The 24,857-nt window shown below is 36.8% G+C and overlaps 4 protein-coding genes across 10 annotated transcripts in view; 3 read left to right on the top strand and 1 right to left on the bottom strand.

Moving 5' to 3' along the window:
• Positions 1–36: 36 nt before the first annotated feature.
• LOC6576742 (homer protein homolog 1) lies at positions 37–4,622 on the top strand. Its single transcript, XM_002002694.4, is given in 7 exon segments — positions 37–210; positions 2,178–2,466; positions 2,539–3,026; positions 3,105–3,183; positions 3,253–3,519; positions 3,585–3,719; positions 3,791–4,622. Coding segments are annotated over 7 exon segments (1,671 nt in total). The 5' UTR covers positions 37–205; the 3' UTR covers positions 4,199–4,622.
• A 1,319-nt stretch (positions 4,623–5,941) lies between these two features.
• On the bottom strand, positions 5,942–7,767 carry LOC6576743 (protein Aatf). The gene is made up of 2 exons (XM_002002695.4): positions 6,267–7,767; positions 5,942–6,179 (listed from the first exon to the last, which is right to left on the bottom strand). Exons 1-2 carry the CDS (start codon positions 7,667–7,669, stop codon positions 6,077–6,079), a joined length of 1,506 nt encoding a protein of 501 aa, XP_002002731.2. The 5' UTR covers positions 7,670–7,767; the 3' UTR covers positions 5,942–6,076.
• Positions 7,768–9,487: 1,720 nt separating this feature from the next.
• Positions 9,488–17,856, top strand: LOC6576744 (gonadotropin-releasing hormone II receptor). 2 transcript variants are annotated; one of them, XM_002002696.4, is made up of 7 exons: positions 9,488–9,955; positions 11,660–11,836; positions 14,428–14,700; positions 14,885–14,984; positions 15,050–15,541; positions 16,145–16,455; positions 17,670–17,856. In XM_002002696.4, exons 2-7 carry the CDS (start codon positions 11,688–11,690, stop codon positions 17,713–17,715), a joined length of 1,371 nt encoding a protein of 456 aa, XP_002002732.2. In that variant the 5' UTR covers positions 9,488–9,955; positions 11,660–11,687; the 3' UTR covers positions 17,716–17,856. The 2 variants fall into 2 exon arrangements, with proteins under 2 accessions (XP_002002732.2, XP_032584820.1); XM_032728929.1 differs by lacking the exon at positions 9,488–9,955 and having other exon boundaries at positions 11,571–11,836.
• A 3,682-nt stretch (positions 17,857–21,538) lies between these two features.
• Positions 21,539–24,857, top strand: part of LOC6576745 (cartilage oligomeric matrix protein) — a 29,833-nt gene continuing 26,514 nt past the window's right edge. The window contains exons 1-2 of one of the 6 annotated variants that reach the window (XM_044008698.1): positions 21,539–21,630; positions 22,242–22,563. The gene's annotated coding sequence lies outside the window, so the exon portion shown is untranslated. Of the gene's footprint in view, positions 21,631–21,908; positions 22,145–22,241; positions 22,564–24,857 lie in introns of those variants that run through there. The other 5 variants (XM_015165342.3, XM_044008702.1, XM_044008699.1 and 2 more) reach the window with 5 other exon arrangements.

Below are 24,857 nucleotides of genomic sequence, written 5' to 3' on the forward strand. Positions count from 1 at the left end.
TATTGTAACATTGCTCACAGTTCTTTTTTTTTTTTTAGCAACATCACTCACAGTTTTAGCCGCATTGCCTACAGTTTTTACACACAGAGCAAGCGCCCTCATTTATGTTTTATTTTTTAGTGTTATAATTAATAAAAATAAACAATTAGTATAGTATTAACGTGTTGCCATAGAAATCAATAGAGCGCCGCAGCTAACAAACAAAATGGGGTAAGTACGAAAAATATGTCTAATACAATTTCAAATGCTGTAATTTGTGTGAAAAATCGACGCCGACGTTTTCCTTGCTGATGCTATTGTTGTTGTTGTTCCTGCTGCTGCTGTTGTTTCTATCGCTGTTGTGGTTGCTGCTGCTCCTCTCGGATGAGGTGTAAATATATGCCATATATACAATGAGAATTGATGAAATATGTACGTAGGTGTAGGCTGGCAAACGCCGCCCGTCGATACCAATTATGCGCGTGTGAGTGTCTTTTGTATGTGTGTGTGTGTGTGTAGGTGTTGGTGTGCGTACGCGCATTTGTGTATGTGTGCGTTGTGTATGTGTGCAGTAAACTTGAGCAAAATCAAAACGAGGCTACAAAACACTTAAGCGCATAATGCAATTTAGTCACCAAGGCAAGAGTCGACACCCCGTAGCCTACCTCTCTCCCCATAACCGTAACCCCTGCCACCAGCACAACCTCCACCGCAACCATCAACCACCAATAAAAACAACAATGCCAATGACATGGTGCCGACAATATCAATAAGAATTACAACAACAACAACAACAACAACAACATCAGCAATAATACCCAGCACCTATGTATGTTCTTTTGTAGCTTTTGAACTGAGTGCAAGATTTGTTGTTGCTGCTGCTGCCAGATATATGTTTCAGATATATGTATATACTAAAATTATAAATGTTTACGCCGCCGTTCTATCTAAATATTCAATTTGTTATCTAGAGCTTCGGTATTATGTGATGTCTGAAATGTTTGGAATTTGATTGAGCACTCTAAAAAAAAGTTACAGTGAACTATGTCTTTGAGTGAACAGGCGGAATCGAATGGTTTATCCTTTACAGTGAACTTTGCGTGTGTTGAACAATTAAAAAAAGATGCCAGTGTTTATTGAATATTTTAACCATATCGTAAACTATGGATATGCTGAGCAGGCGGAAATTAGATTTAATTAAGTAGAGGAAAATACAGTAAACCGTGCTTATATTGAACAATCCCACAAAGGTTATCGAACAAATAATGACTTGATTAGGACTATGAAAATACAGTGAACTAAGCTTATATTGAACAGTCTTCAAATTTAAATATATACAGTAAGCCATGGATAAGCTGAACATTGAGTTAGTCAAATATATACATAATTATAAAATGCAATAAAATATTTTGAATCAAAATGACAATATGTAAACAACTTCAATTGAAAAACACTCATTTTTGGTTAATTAACAATTTACATAATTAATATTATTACAAAATATTACTTTTAAAATAAAATAAATGATATGATTAGTTTGCCTATTTTGCAAATATTTTAACGAAACCATTTATCATAAAATAATTTTATATTTATATAATTAATAAATAAAACATACGCTCAATTTATATCAAGGCTAAATATTTCTGTTAATGTAAGGAATTAATTTTTGTTGCATTTCTTGTACATATTTATTTAGGTTTATTTTTTGTTAATTTTAAAACTTGATTCAACAATAGTTTAAAAAATAAATAAATAAATATGTTTTTAAAAATATATTTTAATGATTTAATTTGATTTGATGATAATAGTTTATTATTGCTATTATGTATGTCTACATCAGTCATGTCAATAGAATTTAATTTCAGTTATTGCAAGTTGAGCAACATATTGAGGGTTCACTGTATCGATTGCTAGTTTGTTTGCATTTCCTCTATATCAATTAGCAGCCCGCACAGCCATATAAAGATCTAAATATACCGTTAGCAACTTGGTCACATATTGTATTTATTGTACGACAACCGACTTCCTCCTCCCTTCTCCCACTGTCCCTTAGCAAGCGTGTACAAATTAAATATTAAGCCGACGTGCAAGAATTTAAATGGAATTTTTAATTAATCACCTGTGGGTGCTGCCGCTGCTGCTGCTGCTGCTTCCATCTCCTTTACTCCTTTCATCTGTCTATCTCGCACAAACAGAGAGCAACCGATTTTCACTTGCCAGGCGCACGTGTTCCATATTGATCCAAAGACGAAACGCACATGGATCACGGCCAGCATGAAGGCGGTCAATGTGAGCTTCTTCTACGACATCTCACGGAATTTATACCGCATCATTAGCGTCGAGGGCACCAAGGCGGTCATCAATTCAACAATAACGCCCAGCATGACATTCACACAAACATCCCAAAAGTTTGGACAATGGAGCGATGTACGCGCCAATACGGTTTACGGCCTGGGCTTCTCCTCGGAGGCCGAACTGACAAAGGTCTGTCTGTCTATCTTAGTGTACTATCCCCCTTCATCAATGATCCTATCATCATTTTTGTCCTTTCCTTAGTTTGTGGAAAAATTCCAGGAGGTTAAGGAGGCCACCAAGAATGCCATGAAATCTGCGAATGGATCGAACGCAGTGACGCCCACCACCTCGGCGAATACATCTCCGATATCAGGACGCGCTGTAGGCGCCATGCAGAATGACAACACCAACATCGATCCTCACACCGTGGAACCGCCGAATTTAAGTAATACCAATACACAGAATGCCAATCCCGATAGTCCCTCGCATAAGCTGCTGAACACTAGCGACGGCAAGCAGGACATTGGATCGGCAACGCCTTCGCCACAGCCAACGATGGGTATGGTTGCTGGCACAGCGACCCTTGCTGGCAGTGGTACTGGCGGAGGCGGTGGTGGCGGTGGTGGTGGTATTACAATCTCTTCTGGTGGCAGCATTGTGGGCATGCACACTGGACCTGGAGCGGGCGCAACGGCCGAGCAGCAGCTGAAATATGAGAACGAACGCCTGAAAATGGCACTGGCGCAGAGGTAGGAGACAGAGAGACAGATGCATATATGCAGTGGTTATCCAGCTTCTAATATAATCGTAAAATGTATTCCAAACAGTTGCGCCAATGCCAAGAAGTGGGAAATTGAATTGGCCACCTTGAAGAACAATAACATACGCCTGACCAGCGCCTTGCAGGTGTGTATTACATTTACAATTTTATTCTGCCGGAATGTGTTGTAAAGCCGACACTCACAAATCCCACAGGAATCGACGGCTAATGTGGACGAATGGAAGCGCCAGCTGCACACCTACAAGGAGGAGAACATACGCCTCAAGCGTGAAATGGAACTGATGCGTGTTGGCGGTGCCGGCGGTGCTGCTGCTGGTGGCAGTGCCTCAGAGGATGAGCTGCGACGCGAGGTGGCTGCGTTGAAGGCGCGCACAGAGACGCTGCAGGCGGAACTGCTGCAACATGAAATAGAGCTTAAAACGGCCAATATGAGTTTACGTGAAAAGTGCAATGATCAAACTGTAATTGAACATATATTCTATAACTATATATATATATGTGCAGAGACTAATATAGCTAATTGCAGCTGGCAAAGATGAGTGAACTGAATGTGCTGTTCGCCAAGAGTCTGTCGGATCTGTATGCGGTGCAAAAGGATATGGAGAATGTTATACATCCTGCCAAGTGCACTTGAGACGCCGAGTTCCGTGCACACAGAAAGGTTGATTGCTTGAACTTTGTTTGTTTGCCAACTATAATGGGATTATATTAATGCAATTGTATTCAATTTAGGTTTCAGCGCAGGAACAGACTACAATGGCAACCACTATAACATCAGAAACAACAACGACAACAGCAACAACAACTAGCAAACGTTATTTAAGCAATTATCTAACGGCCGACGCCGAGAGCACGCTGTCCAATGTCACCTCCATACACACACAGCTGCAATCGTCGTCGCATTACGAAGCGCATAACATGGTCCAGCTGCAGGCGTTAGATAAGCACTCTTCGCTACTGCAGGAGCTGCATCAGCGTCAGCTGCAGGCCGCTGCCAATTCGCGACCCAACTCCGCTGTCACTGATGCAGCAGCCTCCAGTGGCGCTGCCGGCGGCACCAAAACTGCCACCATACTCGTTTCCAAATCAAAAACCAAAACTGGGCTGCCCCTGTTGCTGAAGAATTCCATTAACAATTAGGGAAAATGAGAAAGAAAAAAAAAAAAAAGAACGGAAAAGGAAAATTGAAACAGAAAATCAATAAGCAGACGCGACTCATTGCATTTTTGTAAACTTTGTATTTGGTAGTTTTGTATACGAAAGCAAAACGGAACAGAAACCACACTCTCAACTCAACTGAACTTAACTCAACTCAGAAAAAAGAAAAACACCCACACACTCACTGTAGGTTTATATGTATATGTATTTAATGTATCATTCGGTTTCCTCCCCAACCCAAAGTGAACAAATTGCCCAGTATTCCAGTATTCTTTTCAAAATTGTACGCATTTTGTCTGTGTCGTGGTAATTTTTATAGCATTTAAGTCGAAAACAAGTTTTTAAAATTCTCGAACGCATTCAAGTGCAATATAAAGGAACCTTAACAATTAATTGATATTATGTACTCCATATAGTTTTATTTATTTTTGCTAATTGTTAATTAATTTTTAATGAGAGCTTGACAATGAATCCAAAGTCCCGGAATCGAAAACCTCTGACGAACGATATACAAATTAATTTATATATATGAAAAATCAAATCAATTAAGAAAATATGCTCGAAAAATTTATAGTATTTTTAACATGTAAATTTTGGTATTTAAAAAACTGTCATAAATTTAATTTATATATTTGTATTTTTATTTTGTAATTTGAATGAAGTTTGTTTATTTCTTATTAATATTTCTCTTTACATTTGCAAAGTTTTAATTAGCAAATTTATATGAACAAACTTATTTATTGCAATTAAACTTTAACTAACAATGACTTAGACGACGAAGCATACTAAATCACATAAAGAATAATTATTTTATAAATGAACAAATAAGAAAATACGAAACTAGCAAAGTAAAATTAAACGAATACCAAGTCAAGTATGTACGTGCAACAGTGGAAAACTAGTTTAATATATTAACAAATTATATAAATATATATGTATATGTACATATGTACATATATACATATGCATGTGAATCGAATGAAGAACAAATGCAACTTGAAAATCGCAAGCAAAATAATATCAATATGCAATTTCCCCTCTAGACACTTAGAAACACACACACACCTACACCCAGACTCTCTCCGTTGCGAAACGGGAAAATGGGAAGGAACGCTTAAACGGTTATTTGGATGCCATATTGTTATGCAATTTGACCGGTTCGTTTTTTGCATCAATAAAATTATCCAGTTAAAGCAAAAAGTAAATAAAATCAAATAATAAACGAAGCAAATGTTGAACATACAAAACTTAGCAGTTAAAAGCAAACAAACATATGAAATAAATAAAAATAAAATTCAATATGATTAAAAACGAAATACTTTGATGAATTCTTGAGGCCGGTTTTTTGTCTGAAAGCGATTAACAGATTTGCTATTATTTGTGAATTAAAAGCAAAGAAACATGAAATAAATAAAATTAAATTTCAATATGATTAAACACTAATAGATTTTTGTATTTTTGTGGGTGAGGATTGTTAACATTAAAAATTTGTTTATATAAACTGGTTTTAATAATTTTCAATTTTTCGTTCTTTTGTATGTTTTTAAAAATATAGTATAGGGTAACTTAATAATTTCCTTTTTTCAGGGCCCCGAATCAATTGTTATTTCAATTCCATGTAATTCCAAAATTTTTTTTGTTAAAATTGGAAACCTTTTAAATGGGAAAACTTATCAGGAAACCGATAATAAAATGGCATCCTTAAAGAATTTAAAAACACATTGATAATTTTTTGAAATAGATTTTCTAATTAATAATTTGTTGCACTATAAAGAAGAATCATAGAAAAGCTACAATAATATACAATGTATGAATGTAATATGTATGTAATATGTACATAAATATACATGGATTGGTGATTTAAACAAATAGGGATTTAAACAGTTCCGTCTTGGATTCATCCGTCCAGTCACTTGCTTCGTTGGGAGCCATGAAATTGATGAGCTTATTATGCACCACATAGCTAAAGGAAAGACAGAGAGAGAGAGAGAGTCGGTAAGTTAAATTATTATTTTATTATATGATGCTGTTTATTATGTTTGATGCCTACCGCAACTTCCTGCCTTTGCTGGCCCTGGTATCCACTTTCTTTTTCATCTTCTGGCGCAGCTTCTGCAGCTCCACAAACTGTTTGGTTATGTCGCCCATGCTGGACGTGGTGCTGGCCTTGTACTCAATCAGTTCGCGCAGCTGCTGATGATAGAAATCGCTGTCATCGTAGATGTGCGTTTGCCTTTGGTTCTTGTTGCTTAATTCGGGATCCTCTTGGTCAGTCTCCTGCTCCAGCTGTCGCTTCTGTTGCTGCTGCGGCTGATTGCTTTTGATAGTTTGGGATTTTTCAATGAGTGCACTACGATTGGCCAGCGCACTGTCGATCTTCTTGATGACATCGTAATCGTCTTGCATGGATTTTCGCTTAGTACCCGCTCCAGGTGTCAACAGCTTGGTGCGATCATCCCATTTGAGCAGCACCTCATTCCGATAGCTTCGCATATTCTCGAAATTGCTTTGCAGCGCACTCGCAAAGCATTTGCTCGGCGGCTCCGACTCGGAGCTGGTCTCGGCGGGCAGTTTCCGCTTGACGGCTTGGCGCAGCTCACTGTGCTGCTGCGTGAGCACCGACTGCAGGGCGAGCAGTTGATGCAGCAGCTTGGAGCTCCGCTCCTGGGCTTCTTTTAGCACCGTTTGCAGCTCCTCATTGTTATCGCTGAGCGCTTGCAGCGTCTCTGGAGGAGGCAACTGATTCGACTTGCTAGTGAATTTCTGTGTGTTGATGCGCAGCTCCAAGAGACGCTCCCAAATCTGCAGTTGGTTTTGCACACAGAGTCCTTTCTGGACTTCGGCTTGTTGATTGGTTTTGGACATGATTTCGTTCATATCAATTGCATCATTCTCAGAGTCGTAATCTTCTGAATCTCTCTCCTCGTCGTCGTCATCATCATCCTCATCGTCATCAACATCATCCTCGTCCTCGTCTTCATCACTATCATCATCTTCCTTCTGTTCTCCGCCATTCTCATAATCCACGCTGCTATCATCATCTTCACTTTGAGCTCCATTCGTATCAATTTTTTCAGCTTTCAACTTGCTGTTAAAAGCCTTCAATTTCTCAGCTTCCTCCTCGTCTGTGTCACTCTCTTCATATGGTACCTCCTCCTCCTCGTCCTCATCGTCACTTTCTTCTTCGTTATCCTCCTCTTCAAGTTCTTTGCGACTGCTTATTTTGCCCTTGTATCGTTCACTCTGCTCGGATAACAATTTCACATTCCGTTTACGAAAATCTGTGCTGCGCGCATCGGGCAAATCGTATTCATCCTCGAAATCCACAACGCGCGCTTTGGTGGCCACATCAATATCTGATTCATCATCGCTCTCGCTGTCATTGGGATGGGCGAGCAGTTTGCTCACCTTTTCGGCCACAGTTTCTGGTTGTTTCTTTGATTTTCTCAACATTTTCACAGGTATTTCATTTATTTTTCTTAATAAAAACAAAACCTGTAAAAACTGCCGCAACACGTGAAAGTAGAATTCACTCCGGAACTGAATCCGATTGTTAGAGCTAGTGTGTAATTGAACTAAATCGTGCTCATCGATATTTGGACTAAGCTATAATATCGATATTTTTGAGCAACAGGTTAAACTGTGATACAAAAATGTAATTATTTGTAATTAAAATTGCTTTTCCTTAATTAATTTTATTATTAAGCTCATTAAACAAGATGTCGAGTGTACTGTTATGATAGCTAGCACAAAGTTAGAATACTCGTTATATTTAAATATAATGCCTTAAATTATTTTAGAATCAAATTTGATGTAAATAAATAAATAAATAAAATAAATAAATTACTATCACATTACATTCAAATTAATGTTTATAGTAATGTATTTGAACGTTGTTGAGGGCAGGAGTTTATTGTATTTAGAAAACTGCTTGAGTTTGGAGAATATTTTACTGATACAAAAAAGTAGCATACTTTCAGGCTGTAAACTTAAATTTAAAATGGTCATTCAGCAAAAGCTAAAGAAACAGCATATTTTTTCACTATATTAGAACCATTTAAAATTGTTACTTTAAAAAGTTCTACTTTATGTCTAGACATGTACTTTAAATTATAATAATACTGTAAAAAATGCGCTATAATTATCAATGTAAATGCAGGCGTTAAAGTTCATATATCGATAGATTGAATTCTAAATTGCAAACTCTTTAATGCACAACCTCTCGACACGCTGCCTCATTAAAATGAACAATATGATTGCCTTATCAGCGCAGGTGCATCTTGATAACTATTTGCACACACATTCACAACCACACATACATATATCTGTGTGTGTGTGTGTATGAATGCCAACAGCTGCACACACTCGCGCACACTATTCATAGCATACAATGGGGGGCTGTGAAATGTCATATGGACTATGGACATGAACTTGAAATCCTTTTTGTTGGGACCAATTTGTGCTCATTATATAAATGAAATGTTTGGCAAATTGCGACTTGGCATTTATGGGCAGCAAAAAGAAAGAGTAGTAGAGAGTAGAGAAATATGTAGAAAAATATGGACAAAATGGTTAACCTTGAAAAGTGCAGAAATGCGGTTCAAAACAGACGCCAATGGGCGGCCAAAGTTAACGGAAGTGTTGCCGGAAAAGGATAATTTACGCAGTATTTCAATTTGTTTAACAGTAAAACAATATCATATATTCGTGTTAAGTTGGTGAAAAAGTCAAGACGTGCCGCCACCAGACGCAGATAAGCTTATATATGTATATATATACATATGTATATATAAATAAAAAAATAAAAAAATAAATATATTTTTTGAGACACGCTCACGGCATGCGTTTTACGGTTTTTATTACGTTGATAAGCGCGCCGTAGCGTTTTGGCAATTCGCCTGTATAGACAGACCAGCTTTGAACTTTGAATTACACACAGATAGAGACAGCAACAGGGACAGGGGCGGAGACAGAGACGGAGAGAGTGACAGGCCGCGGCATACGCATTGAATTTATGCGGGCGGAACAACACGGCGCACACATGTCCAACATTTTTTCGGGGTCGTCTGCTGTTATCACTGCCCGGCCGGCATTACCAACTATTTACATGTGTTTGTGTGAGTGTGTGAGCGCCAGCTGTGTAGCACTTTTTTTTTTTTTAGTATTTATATTATTTTCAAATTGGATTATCAGTTGTTGTTGAGATTTCGATTTCACGGCAGCAGCAGTAGCCAGCGCAGCATCAGCTGCCACAGCAGCCGCCCTCTTAATTCAGTCAGTTCCTGTACGCCGCACGGTGCAAATAGACAGACGTTCGTGTACCTCGAATTAGAATTATCGAATTATCGATAACATAACTCACGCCGTTCTCTATCTCTCTTTTTCTCGCCCTGTGTATATGTGTGTGTGTGGCCAGTGCTGTAAACTGATCGATTGCATTGTGTTGGCCGTTCTGCTGGTGTTGGTGCGTGAGGTGTGCAAATTATCAGATCTTGCATACACTCACGCATATATAGAGACATACACACATACACATACACACACGACTGTGTTTATGGCAAGCACAATAATAATATTCACACATATGAACACAAACATATATATATTATTATATTCTTGGACACGGTGCGCGCGCGTGTTTAGAGAACGCAAAACAACGGTATTAAAAAGAATCGAAAACAGGAAAATAAAAGGAAGCAATTATCGCACAGACGTAATCATTGATTACGCTTAAAATAGGTGAATTGTTGGCTAGATTAAGCCGTTAGGAAAAAAGTGTTGTATAACAGTATACAAGTATAAAAGCATAAAAGTGTAACAGTATAAAAGTAAAACAGTATAACAGTATATGTAAAGAGGCAAATTTAAATGACATGAATATGCATATGGTTTATATATGCTATCCCAATTCGATTAAAATTAGCTGAGCTATCCGGTTCACGTTTTGTTTTTAATTGCCCGAACGGCGAGCCCCCTTGCAATGTCTGTGTGTCTGGCTATTTCATTTATTTATCTCCGACTTTAACAACACAACACAAATTAAGAAAGCAAAAGTTCAAAAGGCCAGCAAACACCATGCGATTAAAACAAATAAATAAACAATTCATTTATTGTGCTACAAGTTGCGATGCTCAAGGATTAATGTACGGAGAGGCATTTCAATTGCTGTTGTTGTTTAGTCGTAATCTGTAATCTTGTTGTTGTTGCTGTTCTCCCTTCTCAATTGAGTGAGTCTGGGTGTCTGCTCCATTGAGCGCAATTGATTAACTGATAATTATCGAGCCAGAGGCATGAGAGACAACACTATTAATAATAATAAACAAGAGTCGCAACACAGCATAAGCTGAGGTTTGACATACATCAGAAATATATGTGAGTGAGATTGTAAAGAATTAGTTCAAGGTCAATATTTGAAATAAAGCTTTAAAAAAAAAGACATAAAAAATCTACTAAAATTAATAACAAAAATATATAGTCAAAGAAAAGACAATATAAATTCATAGAATGCCGAAACAGCGGGACAAATGAGTGAAATTAATTAATCGAATTGAGTAATAATATACATATATATTTATTTGTATACGTATTACGGGGCTATCCTTTAGCTCTTTGGACTATGAGGCGCAATAAGAGAAGGCGGCTCTGAAGTCTGATTCAGTCTCTGTTTTTGTGATTATCAAGCAAGGTTGGCAATCGGGCGTACCGCAAAAAGAATAAAATAAATACACACATCTTAATTTGCTGGAACGCAAATAATAATAAACAAATCTATACACATATACTGTCATATAAATATATTTAAAATATATATTTATTATATGTGTTTACCATTAAATAATCAATCAATCAAGTGTAAGCAATTTTTTTAGCTAAGCAGAGTGATGGAAACTTAAATACAATTAGTGTTGTAATTACTATAAATATCTATTGAGTTATTTGTATAAAATGTAAAATTAAAAAATACTATTTAATAAATTCATAAAAAAAAAAAAATTACAAAATATTTAAGCTAATTTTTACTTCTTATGCCAAAAATCATTTAAAATAACTGCTTGAGGCAATTAGCTTGGGTAATTTTTTAACTTATTTTAAAAATTTAAATAATCTGAAAAAAATGTTTACTTACTCCAAAAAAAAATCCATCAGGCTATAAAATAGTTAATTATTTAATGTTTCCATTTCCTTCAATTTTGCTTTGATTTTAGAAAAAAAGAATAAAGAATATATAAATATATGAATATTTCCTTGCATTTCGCTAATAAAAATAAAATTTATTGCACGCTCATAAAAAATAAACAAGTAGAAAACGGGGAAATATTCCAATAAATTTTTATATTTAACAACTAATAAATAGTCGAGCCAATAATATTTATATATAAACTGTTTATTTTGGCTAAATTTCACGTGCGCCAAAAGTTTATAAACAAACGAGAATTGTTGCAGAGAGCGGTGTGTGTTATTGGCCACTAAAATGGCCGGGTCTGGCGAAGTGAATGAGGTTGTTTATGATCATCGTATACTGCGTGACTGGTCCAATGTGAATAATACCAACGGCACAATGCATCTGTCCAAGGATATGATATTTAATGACGGCCATCGTCTGTCCATCGCCGTCTACAGGTGAGTGTGAGCAATGGAGAAAAGGGAAATGGGAATGGAATGAAAAACGGGAATGAGAAATGCGAATGGGAAATGAAATGGGAATGTGACTGGGACTTTCTATACTCAGCTTAACATGTGAGATCACCCACACACACACTTACCCGGGTCAGCATTGTTGTACTTTGCCACACACACATACATACACTCACACACGTATATATATAGGCAGTTACACACACAGTCGCGCTGATAAGCAGCGATTGTCTATGCACTTTTCTAAAAACTTATCAGCCAATGTGTAGGTGTGTGGTTGTGGTTATAAATAAGTATAAATCATGTCGTGCTCATGTCTATCAGACTCTGATTTTAATAATTTTTCACTTGGAATTTGAACGCTTTGGATCAGCGTAGGGTTCACTTTAATAGAGTGATTCGAAATGTTACACAGATCGTAGCAGCTGATTGACGTTCACAAAACTAAGAAGCCCGTAGAAAGTAGTTTTTCGAAAGAAAAAAAAAACATATACAAATTTAGTTTTATTAAATAAAATGTTTCACGTTGTACAACTAGGTGCTTATTGTTGCGGGTATTGAATTATTTAGTTAATGATTAAATCGAATTTATGCTAAGTTCCAATATTCGTATACGTAATGCTGATAATGGAAAATGTGAATAAAAACTGGGATTTTCATTATGAGAGTAATTAATACTCAGAATAAATCATAGTAGAATATGTATATATTATTTTATAGAATTATTAAGCCCCTTACACAGTCTAGACAGTTGATTGATTGAGTAGCGACAAATAAAAAGCAAATAGTTTCAGTTATGTAAATTTGATAAACTTTTTAATTATGACTATAAATAGCAATCAAATTTTAAGTAAAATATTAGTTAAATATATGCAAATTTATTAAATGTAGATTTATGTTATAAATAAATAAATACTTTGCTTGATTCTACATATTTTTGTTAAATAGCAAAATACATTGCGAAAGAAAATTAACACTATTTTGTTTTGATTTTTTTTTTTTTTTTTTGTTTTTTTTGTAAGCTGCTTATGTCTGCAAATCATATTTAAATACAACAATAACTGCATTTGACATTTCAATTTGAGGGAATTGTAAATTTTTATGTCTACATTAAGCCAAGACTAGCTTCAGTCTTTTATTTTAGCTATGCGCTAAAAGGTCTTTGAACGCGAGTCATAAAATTATATTTGCTGAACGAACGTTGCGGCGTTTATCGTTTATGGAAAAATCGTTATGTTTGGCTAAATCGGCGAAAAAGTGTTATGAAAGTGAGCTTCGACTAGCATGTACCCTAGACTATGAAATATAAGTAGTTGGTATTTTCCAGACATTTATAATTATTTATTTAACTTGATTAAACAAAATTCTATGTTCGCTTTGGGAGTTGCTTTTCAATTGATTCTTTAACTTACTTTTTATTTTATTAAATGCACATGTATATAGAGCAATGTATTCTATGTGTTAAATAATATTTCCATATTATCCTTAAGTTCTGGTTACTTTAATGCAGTTAAATGTTATTATACTGATACTGGACCGATATAGCCTGGGTGTATATTCTAACATTTCTTTATTTATTTTTATCAGATATTTATATTTGTAAATATTGTTTTGTAATATTTGCATAATCTTTATCATTATGTAATATATTATCAGACTGCAGAATATTTTTTACATATTATTTTGTAATATTCGCGTACTCTATATTATTGTGTTACACATTATCACACTGCAATAAATTTTGATGTATTGACTATAAAAATTGTTTTTGCTAACTAACGGCGTTTATTGCGTTTTATCAAACAATCGTTGAGCTTGAAATGAGTGAAGTCAATTTCGATTTGTTATACGATTTAAAGTTTACAAATTTGGAATATTTAACTCTAACATACGCTACAGATAAGATATATAAATATTAAAATTATTTTTAAATGTATTTTATTTCCACCTTTTCTATTTTATGCTGTTCTTTTCAATAAACAAAAATATTTTATAAATAAATATTTGCTATTAGCCAAAAATTAAGATATACAACACAAAATTATTTTTAATATATATTTTTTTACTCAGTCTATAAGAGCTATAATATTTTCAAGGTATTAAAACATTATTAAATTATTATGTATATAGCTGCAACCTTTAAACGAATTTATTGCTAAAAGCAAAACAATTTACAATATATTTTTCCAATAAATTTTAAAATTAAAATTGTTATTAATTATTTCCGTTTTGCTCCTTCCTTCATGGCTTTATCATAGTTTTTGATTAATACTTATAAAAACACCTTAATATACATACCCCATCATTGCCATTGCAATATAAACTATTACATAAATATAGTGATAAGCTCCATAGTCACTCCTTCCTTGGGTCGTTTGAGTTGCAGTTGAGTTCGCTGCTCCGTTCAATTCTTATGACCCACTTAGCACAGAGCCGAATGGCACCCACGCAACGTCAAGCAGCGCCCCGCCCCGCCCCGCCCCCACACGTGATTGGCTTATCCCCCGAACGATAACGCTCAGTCGCTCGCTCTTGCTGTTGGCCGACTAATCGCCACGACCTTTTCCCATTCGCAGCATACTCTTTGTGATCTCGTCAATTGGGAACTGCACTGTGCTCTATCTGCTGACCAAGCGTCGACTGCGTGGTCCCTTGCGTATCGACATCATGCTAATGCATTTGGCCATTGCCGATCTAATGGTGACGTTTCTGCTGATGCCGCTAGAGATTGCGTGGGCCTGGACGGTGCAGTGGCGTTCCACGGACCTCATGTGCCGTCTCATGAGCTTCTTTCGCGTGTTCGGACTGTACTTGTCCAGCTTTGTCATGGTCTGCATATCGCTCGACAGGTAAGTTGACGGCAAATTCGACTGTGCCGCTAATGGACCAAATTGATTGGCCAGATAAGGTGACAATCACACAAACACACACACACACACACACACACACATAGAGACAAAGTGTCAATCGCTTGCCTAACATTTCGATTAAGTTTCTCCCTCTCTCCCTCTCTCTCTCCCTTTCCCACTTTAGATACTATGCAATCCTGAAGCCACTGAAACGATCCTACAATCGTGGTCGCATCATGCTGGCCTGCGCTTGGCTGGGCTCCGTCATCTGCAGCATTCCGCAGGTGCGTCCGAGACACACACACAGTAGTTAACCAATTCCAATTAATGTCACTCATTGCCATTGCAGGCCTTTCTCTTCCACGTCGAGGAGCATCCGACCGTCAAAGGCTACTTTCAGTGCGTCACCTTTCATTCGTTTGCCGGTGATTTTGACAACTCGCTCTATCAGATCGGCACAATGTGTGCCATGTACGCATTTCCATTGATCGCATTCATTTATTGCTACGGTGCCATCTACTTGGAGATCTATCGCAAGAATCAACGTGTGCTGAAGGATGTCATCGCTGAGCGCTTTCGCCGCTCCAACGACGACGTCTTGAGTCGCGCTAAGAAACGCACTCTCAAGATGACCATCACGATTGTGATTGTGTTCATTATCTGCTGGACTCCGTACTATTTCATATGCATGTGGTATTCCCTCGACAAGACGTCTGTGCACAAGGTCAATTCGCTGGTGCGCAAAGCTCTGTTCATATTCGCCTCAACGAATTCGTGCATGAATCCCTTGGTCTATGGGTTGTATAATATACGTGGACGCATGAACAACAACAACAATGTGGTAAGAGAGGATCTCTCTAAATTTCCTTCCGTATCTCTTTTTTTGTATACCCTAAACCCATGGAAAATGGGAAATCAAACGAGAATCATTTTCTTAAAAAGTATGTGAGGCGTGGCAGACTCCATAAAGTATATATATATTCTCGATCAGGCCTAGCTGAATCGATTCGCCTGTTTGTCCGTATGTATGAAAACGTTGATCTCACATAAAAAGGAGTTGGATATTTCCAATTTTTTTGTATATCGAGATTGTTTTTTCAAAATAACGATAATTATCTTTGTTTGAATATTATCGATTAAAGCCATTTCGAAAATCAGTTATTAATTGAAATCGTATACATGTTTACAGCTAGACTCTCTTCTTTTTCTTTCTTTTCTTCTTTCTCCTTTCCTCCGAGTTTGAAAAAGGGGATTTCGTAGTCCAGCAGTCTTGACTTTCTTACTTGCTTTAATTTATATTATTATTAATTGTTTAGGTTTTCTGCTACTTTTAGATGCAGCTTTATCTAGTTTCATAACACAGACTCTCTCTCTCTCTTTCTCTCTCTCTCTCTCTTTCTATCTTTTCTCTTAATTCTCTTCCCTTTTCTTCTTCAACTTTCAGTCTGTCAACAATCGTCACACTTCGCTCTCGAATCGCCTGGACTCCTCCAATCAATTACTGCAGAAGCCCATCAACACGCTGCCCAATGGCAATGGCAATGTGGTGGCTGCTGCTGTGGCTGCCACCACAAAGCTGGCGCATGTGGTGCGCTTGAAGTCAAATGGTGCTGGTGGTGGTGACGTGCAGTCTCCAACTGCAGCAGCGCCGCTCGCCGCCCCACCGGCTGCGAATGGCGACGGCGATGTCACCGTCAAGTGCGGACACCCGGAGCAGACTACCAAGCAGCCCAAGACACCCATCATCTGCCTCAGGTAATGTTTGTGCGCCTCCGTTTTTTATGACATTCCCCATCTCCCATCAACTTCACTTTTCATTTAGGTTTTCGCACAGTTGTCGGCATAAATTGTCAGGTTTTATGTTGCGGTCTAAATTCGCCAGAGCTGAGCGCGATTGCGTGGCTCCTGGCTCGCTTAATTTAGCCACAATAGGAAAGTGAATTTGTGGTTAGCCGCGCATGGGGTTAATGGGTTATATGGGTAGTACAGTCTGGAGTTTGTGTTGTGCAATGAAAGCTCAACTGGTAGCTCAGCGGGAATCCTTTTCTTTTCAGTTAGCAACCAGAAATCAAAATACGACAAATTTCATGCTGAACTTCGATTCCTCGTTTACAAGTTAATATCCTATATGCATATATACATATGTATATAGATTGTAGTATTGGTAGTATTCATTCGTTTATCAGTCTTACTGTATAGCTCGCTACGGTATATATTAGTATAGCTATATGATCCAATTTGATTGATTATCGCATATTTATAAAGCAATAAATCTTCACAAAGCGTTGCCGGTATAGCTTTGGGTATGTTATTGTTAGTCTGAGTGGTCAATTCATCACTCAAACAAAAAAAAATAATTAAAAAAAAGCTCCCTCATACAGTTAGTTTGAGAATTCTTCTTCCACAAGAAGTAGGTAATTCAATTCAAATAATACTACTTCTATACTTTTTCATTTTGTCCCTACTATACTTCACTTGCCGAACCATAATCTCAGCTGATTTTGCAGACCTTCGATGAGCAACCCCATCGCATATGTCCATCTAATGATTGCGATATAGTTATTTATATTACATTTTTTTTTACTGCTGATTAACATTTCTGTTAACATTAAATTTTAATCGCCCTAGCTATATTTATGTCTGTTTTTGTGGATGCTGATCGACTTTTATTTGATTGAAACCATAAAGGCCTTATCTATCTCTATGTATAGTAGTTCATTAAAAATACTTGGAGGAGGCTTATCTTCAGGGAATTTCTGTTTATTTGCACCTTTGACCATATGCTGACCTTGAGTAGCTACATTAACCCCCGCCCAAATGTTAGTTTATGCTAATGTCAACCTGACACCGAAGTGGGATCCACTTAAAAACCCATATATCACATTGTGTCAACTCATCAACATAAACAGCAATGCGAAAGACTAAAACAAATCGTGTATATGTGTGTGTGTGTGTCTGTGTACTTACAGCTGCGGCGATTCCATCGATACGGCCAGTACGGAAAAGAAGACATAGATTACAGGGTATCTGGAGCAGAGATTCAATGACAAGAGATGAGTTAATTAAGAGTTGCTACCGTTTAACGTTTGATGCCGCTCCGAACAAAAGGCTTCTTAATTTGCTTCTTCTTTTTTGCATTTAACTTACAGATTAAAATGTTAGGAGCACGATCAACAAAAAAAACAAAAAAAAAACTAAAAACAACAACAAAAAAAGCAAAAAAAAAAAAAAAAAAAAAAATTAATATGGTCTGGGCCTGTTAAATGTTAAAAAGCTATCATAAAATACGCTTAAGACGTAATAGCGCGTAATATTAGATACTCTAGTTAGTTGGCTTATTGCTTAATTTAAATTAATTTATTCATAAACACACAGAATATCATATGTAAAATTATAGAAAAATAGCAAATAACAACAAAATGAACCAACAGAACAACAACAATGCGATGTGTGTAATTAATGATCAGGTCCACAGGCTACACCCTAGCCATAACCATAGAGCTCTGGCTTTATTTGCATTGGGTCTTTTCATAAAGACGACGTTAATCATTTGCTTTATAGCCTGCGTTGACGCTAATTATATGGTCAATCGCAAGCGTGTGTGTCCGTATGTGTGTGTGTGTGCGCTTTTAAATATTTATTAGACATAGATATGCGATGAATAGAAAACTCGTTCCATTTGAGGGCAAACTCGGGAGTTGTATTGACTGACCTTTAACTAGTTTTTTTTTATTTTTTATTATTATTTATTTACTTAACTGCGCAAGTGTGCGTAGTTTTAGGGCTTTAAATAGGGTAAGTGGAGTTCTATGTAAAGGGAAGTAAGTGTAAATATAATATATAAATATAAGGAAATTGTTTATTGCTGGAAAAGCATACAGAAATATGGGTGGAAAATTAAGAGCATGTTGAGAGCGTAACAATTCACAACACTTGGAATATAAATGTGTAACTAACTTATAAATCTACTGTATTAGTTAGGCTTTGAGCTTATCTAAAGCAATATTGCTTAACATTTCGAATATAATATTTATATAAAGTATGCAAATATCCTGCAAGAGCTGAACGCCTCTTTTCCTCTTTTGTAAAATAACCAATTGAAAATCAATAACGAAGGCCTTTAGATTGATTTTGCGTGAGTTTGGGGTTTGTTTTACTTTTAGGTACTTATTTTAGGCATTTGTGTACCACAGATTTTAATTAAATATGAGATGCTCTATTAGTCTATGATAATTATATATATTTATTAGAAGTGTAGAAGTATCAGTAGAACAATGTTTACATTTTAATAACTATTATTATTCCCTGAATATCAGACTTTCATAGGTCAACATATTCGTTGTAGTAGTTGCTTTGTATTTTGATAGTTTTTTAGCTACTGCTTTTGGTAAGGCTAAGATTCTTTTAAACCCAAGTCAAATTTACCAGCTCATGGCTTCAATTATTCGCATGTTATGGACATTCTATAAAGCCTTTACATATCCTATATATGTATATGAATCTCGAATACCAATCCATGCATAACATATCATATAAATCTATATCTTTATGATTAAAATCTATATACCTACGATAATCTCTAAAACCAAGTGATCTATTAATCTCTTAGCAATGCTTATTTGCCAATCTTTGCCAATCAACAAGTTGTGCATAGTTTGCCTGTATTTAACGTGCTGAAACAGTTATAGCTTTGCCTTTACCAGGCCTTCTCTTTTATTCACTAATTTGTTTGTCGTAATTTTTACAACGCAGTTTTGGCTCTTTGTATGGCCCCACACACCCACGCGCCATCCTATGCGACAGTTTTAAGTGCGGGCACTGCGCCAGTTTGAGAGTAACCCAATTAATGGTCAAAAAGGCATAAAAGACAATTTCCTGAGTGAGCGGACAGTGTTAGAAAGTGGCTCACTTTCGTTACACTGCACAGCAAAGTCACGTTCACACACATGCTCGAGAAAGAGCGCCGCAAATAAAGTGAGGAATGCGTGTAATCGAAAGCTTGAAGATCGAAAAATAAACATGTTAATAATACAATTTTATGATTAATACGAAATGAACTGCAACAACAGCCACAGCAACAACAACAAAAGGCAACAACCGAGGGGTAGTCCGACATGCAAGCCGAGTTGTAGCGCCGCCAAAGTGCGTGGGTCGTTGATGCTGCGCGCCACAATAAACACAACAACAACAACAACAACATCGTCCGATCTCAACGAGCAGCACACCGTGCCGCTTATTTATAAATCACGCACATAATGAAATTTCAGCAAGTGGTCGTCGTGTCCAAAAAAAAAAAAAAAAAAAAAAAAAAATGCAGTCAACAAGCGAAATATGCAGCATCGACGATGAGATGTGAATCCGCTCTGCCTGGAACTGGGTGTGCTTCACATGATATATATGCATAATGCTTCAGGCCAGTTCGGGGCATGGCTTGACATGCCTGGCGACATAATGATGAACTGGTAGATCTGAAGATCTGCTTTCTTTGCCAGCTACTGACGTGTTACGCATCACTTCTGCTGTCAGTTTGATAGAGGGCGGCGAAATGGGGCTGGGGATGGGGGCTGGGTTGGGCTGGGGGCCCGGCGTCAACACTTGTAGTGCATAAGTAGCCATTAATAGGTGCCACATGGACATAACACTATTTTGGGTCTGGGGTGTTTTGATTTTAACGAGTGTTGTTGCTTGGTTGTTGGTCTTTAATGATTGCACGGTTCGTGCCCGATTTTATGAGCCCCATTTCTGGGCATTTTTGAAGTGCCCAGCTTTTACGTGCTGTGTGCCCTGGCCGGGATAAAATGTGGGGAATGCGGCAAGGCTGAATGCATAAAAAAGGGATCCGAGTATTCACAGAGAATGTGCTTTATGAGCAAGGGCAACATTGTTGTTGGGTTTCGATTTCGAAACAAGAGCAGAGACTTTATTGATACAAGTTTATGGTCCAATCGGATGGTAAATGTAGGATAATTTGTTGCATTAAATGACAAATTAGGCAGATCAGCAAGCTAAATCCATAAATTATTCATTAAGAAAAGCACATAAACTTGAAAAAACAGAAAATCAGCTTGATGTAAATTATTTATCAATTAGCCATCGATCAAGTTGTATTTCTAATTCACTTATTCCGTGAATCGTTCAAAACAAGTTTTCAAAAATCTGGCAGCGCTCGTTTCTTACCCATGCAAATTTCCACGTAGGCGTCCTAGCTTACTCACGCGCTAAAATATCCTAATTGGATAGGGAATGTGTAGGATTATTTGTAATTCATGCATATAGAAAACCTATTTAGGCTGATCAGCAATTTATATCACTTTATTGTTATGCATTAAAAGCGCAGAAAATCAGTATTATCCTTGTTGTTCGTTTGCTATTTGCATTGTGGTGCAGCAATTAGCTATCGATCAACTCTTGAGTCTACAATTTAGTTTCCTTCACTAATTCACTCATGCCGTGAACCACTCAAAACAAGTTATCAGCAATCTGGCAACGCTAGTCGCTTAGTCGCTTACGCAAATTTGCACGTGGGCGTCTTAGCTTACTCACGCGTCAAAAGAAAAATACAAACGAAGACAAAATGCTATCGGCTGTGTCTGCGGCTGCGGCGGCTGCTGCTGCTGCTGCTGCTCTGTTGAACGCGTTTCTCCCAGCAGCAACAACACCGCAACACAAACGGCAACAAGTTAACAACAACAGCAACATCATCCAGCAGCCAACAACAACAGCAACAACAACACCAGCTGAGAACAAAACAAACTGCAATCAGGCGACGACGACTGCAACAACTGTTGCTGCTTCCAACGTCGCTGTCGCTGCCACCGCTGCTGCCGCCGCCGCTGCTGCTGCTGCTGCTGCTGCTTTTGATGTTGCTGTCGCTGCTGCTACCCTTCAGTGTGCGTTTGCACGTTGAACAGTACGGTACGATTGGTAGAGGTAAAAGATAAACACTCGCGCGTTCGTTGAGTGTCAATAAATATAAACGAGAGATCGCGCGCGCGCGCTCTTGAGGTTTTTTCTGAGATCGTGATCTATGACAGCTTTTAGTGTCGGTCGTTTGTTGCTGTTATTAGAATAATTATTACAGCATTCTAAAGAGGCGAACGGCTGGCTGGTTGCCTGTTTAATTGTCAACGCGAGGCTCTCTGACAGACGCCTCGCTGCTCAGCATCATTTTCATTTCGTTTGGCATCGCCTTCGGTTCGCGTTGTCGTTCCTGTTGTTAATGGCATAAAAGTGTTTTAATTTTTATTAGCACGAACACCGGGCCCTGCCTACACACGAGACATCATCCGCAGCTACCAGAGCAGCAACAGGCCTCCAGGTTTTAGTTGTGCATTTGCTGCCATCGCTGGAGGATCGGTGGATCGTTGGATCGTTGGATCGTCGCGTGTGCCGTTCGTTCTAATAAAATCAATCGCAAAGATCTTCGCGTGTGTTGATGTGTGTGGTGTGTGTGTGTGTGTGCCTGCTTGTTTATGTTTGTCGTTTCTTGAAAAGGGTTTTAAAAGTTTTAATGCAACCGTTTTTATTATCGTTTCATATAGTGTGAGGAGACTTCAATCCGATTTGTTTGATCTTACACCAGTGCATAAAATACATCCAAACAACCAAGTTTATATATGAGAAAAATATATACATACATACGCATAGGAGTCCGGAAATTGAGTGTGGCAAGATCCATAAAAATAACTTAAGTTGTTGTTATTCTAAATAACGCGTTGACAGCAGTAAGTGGCTGAAGCTCTAGGAGCTGTCCAAAATAAGTGCAACCAAGAAGCTGCCACTGCGCTGTTGAGAGCCCAAGTGGCCAATAGCAAACAGCAAACGCGGCAACAACGTTGGCGTAGCAACGTCCTTGACAAAGAGGTGAGTGTGAAGGCTATAAAACGGTGTTAAGTAGGTTAAGCAGGCGGGCGCAACAAGTGCATGGGTGCAGCAAACGCTACAATAAATGCGGGCGCAATTATAATTAATCTCTGTATATGGGAACGAAAAGAACATCTGCAATATTATATGGATTTTTAAAAGCCACTAAAATCATTTTGTTGTTGTTTTAAATTTATATTTTGTTTTGTTTTCATATTCTATTTTGAAAGTCAAGTTATAAAAATATGTGATATATATACATATGTGATAAATTTGTATATTAATAAAATAATAAATATTCCAATATTAATTTTTATTTAGTTGATTTTTTTAAAAAATTTATTTTTTTTTTTTTTTTTACACTGTTCATTTTAAATATTAATTATATTAATTTTTATTTAATTGAATTCTTTTTAATTATTATTTTTTTTTTTTTTTATATATATATAAAATGTTTGAGTTTGAAAACTTTTCTGAATTTTAAAGTTAATTTTTTTTTAAAAATATATATATTTTTTTCAATTTTATTTTATTTTGACAATTCTATAATCTGTTTGGCTTTTTCTAGTATTATCTACAAGTTCTTTATTTCTGAGTCAGAATAACTAAACGAATTAATTGAAAATATCTATTTATGGCAGTTCAACAAATTAGAATTCGCCTTAAAGCTTAGTTTCTTTCTATAGTAATATCTTTTTTTTTTTTTCAACGTAAACTTTTGTTGTTTGAAAATTAAATAATCAACTCTAATCAGCTACAAATTGCCTAGCAATAAAATAAAAAGAAGTAATGCTTTTCAGTCAACGAATATTGGTAAACCTTTTCAAATGGTGCATATATGTATGGATATTTGAAAACTCACCGCTTGCTGTAATTTTAGCCAAATTGATTGACCAATTTATGAATATATTTATGCGGCACAAGAAAACTCCATTTCACCGCCTTCGTATCTGTAGATAAATCATACTAATTGTTGTTGTAATTCAAATACTATCGATACATATTAATTAGACACACCCAATGCGGCCATCGGCTGTTGGCCGTAACGTTGGCACATTAATCTACAGATCTCATGTCTTATCTGCATTGGCGCCATAAATACCAGAGTCCAGTCATAATCTATTAATTACCAGACTTTCCACACTTATTAAAAGTAGCTTGAAGTTTATGAGTTGCATTTTAAAGAGCTGAGAACCAAATAAAAGTCCGAACAGCATAAATATAATTGTCAGCTATATTTAAATATTTTACGGCATTCACAATTAGTTTGGTATTTCCTTTTTTGGTATGGCAAATTGTTTGCCACTTTATTTCACACGAATGTTCAACAAAAACTGACCAAATGCGGACTTGTTTATAGCCTCTCTTGTTGTATGTTTATACATGAGTAAGAGCATGTGTGGATGTGCGAAAATTACATGTAAGCTTTACTTGACTTCATGTGAATTGCGGAGAGGGGCAACATTTATTAAGCTACTTTATTGGAACTTATACAAATGCAGTTCTTAGAGTTTAGCCTAGATATCTATAGGTTATCCAGTTTGCAGGTAAAAAAGCCTCAGTTGAATTTAGGAGAATTGCATAGAAGGGCGTAATCTGATTATTCGGTCTAGCTTACATCAAATTTAGTTTTCTTTTCTTTTTCTTTGAGTTTGGCTTGTCGACTTGCATAATTAGTCAGTCCAAATATTTTTGTATATGTCTAGATATATAATATATTTATATATTATTATATATTAGATTTCACCATTTTGTGATTGTTAGTTTCAGCTCCAGCTTCAATTCAATTAAAAAACGCCCACGGAAAAGGCATTACCATAACAATTTATAACTGCCGTCGACGATGTCTCAGTCCCTGGTCTCTGGCTTAGCTGCTTATTTTATTTTTTTGAATATATTACACACTTTGTGGTTGGCAGATCTTGCCATATATGGCCGGGTAACTGTGGCATTATTAAAACATAAATAATATTGCTTTTAATGAAATTTCCGCTTGCCACGTTATGAGTTCATAAACAAATGCAAATCAGCTGGAAAATTGTGGCAACAAATTAGCGCATCATCCAACCGAATGAGTTGCTGTTAATTTGTTTGTCTGCTTGGCTGATTCAGGCTTTAGTTGGAATTAGGCTTACAGATTGGTGAATGCTCTGTCTTGACTGCATTTCAGCACCAAATCAAATTTGTAATTCAAATTGACCCGCAGCACAATGTTGGCTCAAGCGCTTTGTTTGGATTGGCGGCGTCAAATGTGATTCAAGTTCGGCTGAGGCGAAACTTCATTTTAATGGCTC

The sequence above is a fragment of the Drosophila mojavensis genome, unplaced genomic scaffold (genome assembly GCF_018153725.1).
Source record: "Drosophila mojavensis isolate 15081-1352.22 unplaced genomic scaffold, ASM1815372v1 contig_36, whole genome shotgun sequence".
Lineage (NCBI taxonomy): Eukaryota > Metazoa > Arthropoda > Insecta > Diptera > Drosophilidae > Drosophila > Drosophila mojavensis.

Excerpts from the sequence above, each read along its gene's own strand:
- LOC6576743 (XM_002002695.4), bottom strand. The coding sequence starts at position 7,669 with ATGTTGAGAAAATCAAAGAAACAACCAGAAACTGTGGCCGAAAAGGTG. Across the intron at positions 6,180-6,266 it reads AGCAAAGGCAGGAAGTTGCG|CTATGTGGTGCATAATAAGC; the intron begins GTAGGCATCAAA and ends TCTTTCCTTTAG.
- LOC6576744 (XM_002002696.4), top strand. The coding sequence starts at position 11,688 with ATGGCCGGGTCTGGCGAAGTGAATGAGGTTGTTTATGATCATCGTATA. Across the intron at positions 11,837-14,427 it reads CTGTCCATCGCCGTCTACAG|CATACTCTTTGTGATCTCGT; the intron begins GTGAGTGTGAGC and ends TCCCATTCGCAG. Across the intron at positions 16,456-17,669 it reads ACACCCATCATCTGCCTCAG|CTGCGGCGATTCCATCGATA; the intron begins GTAATGTTTGTG and ends GTGTACTTACAG.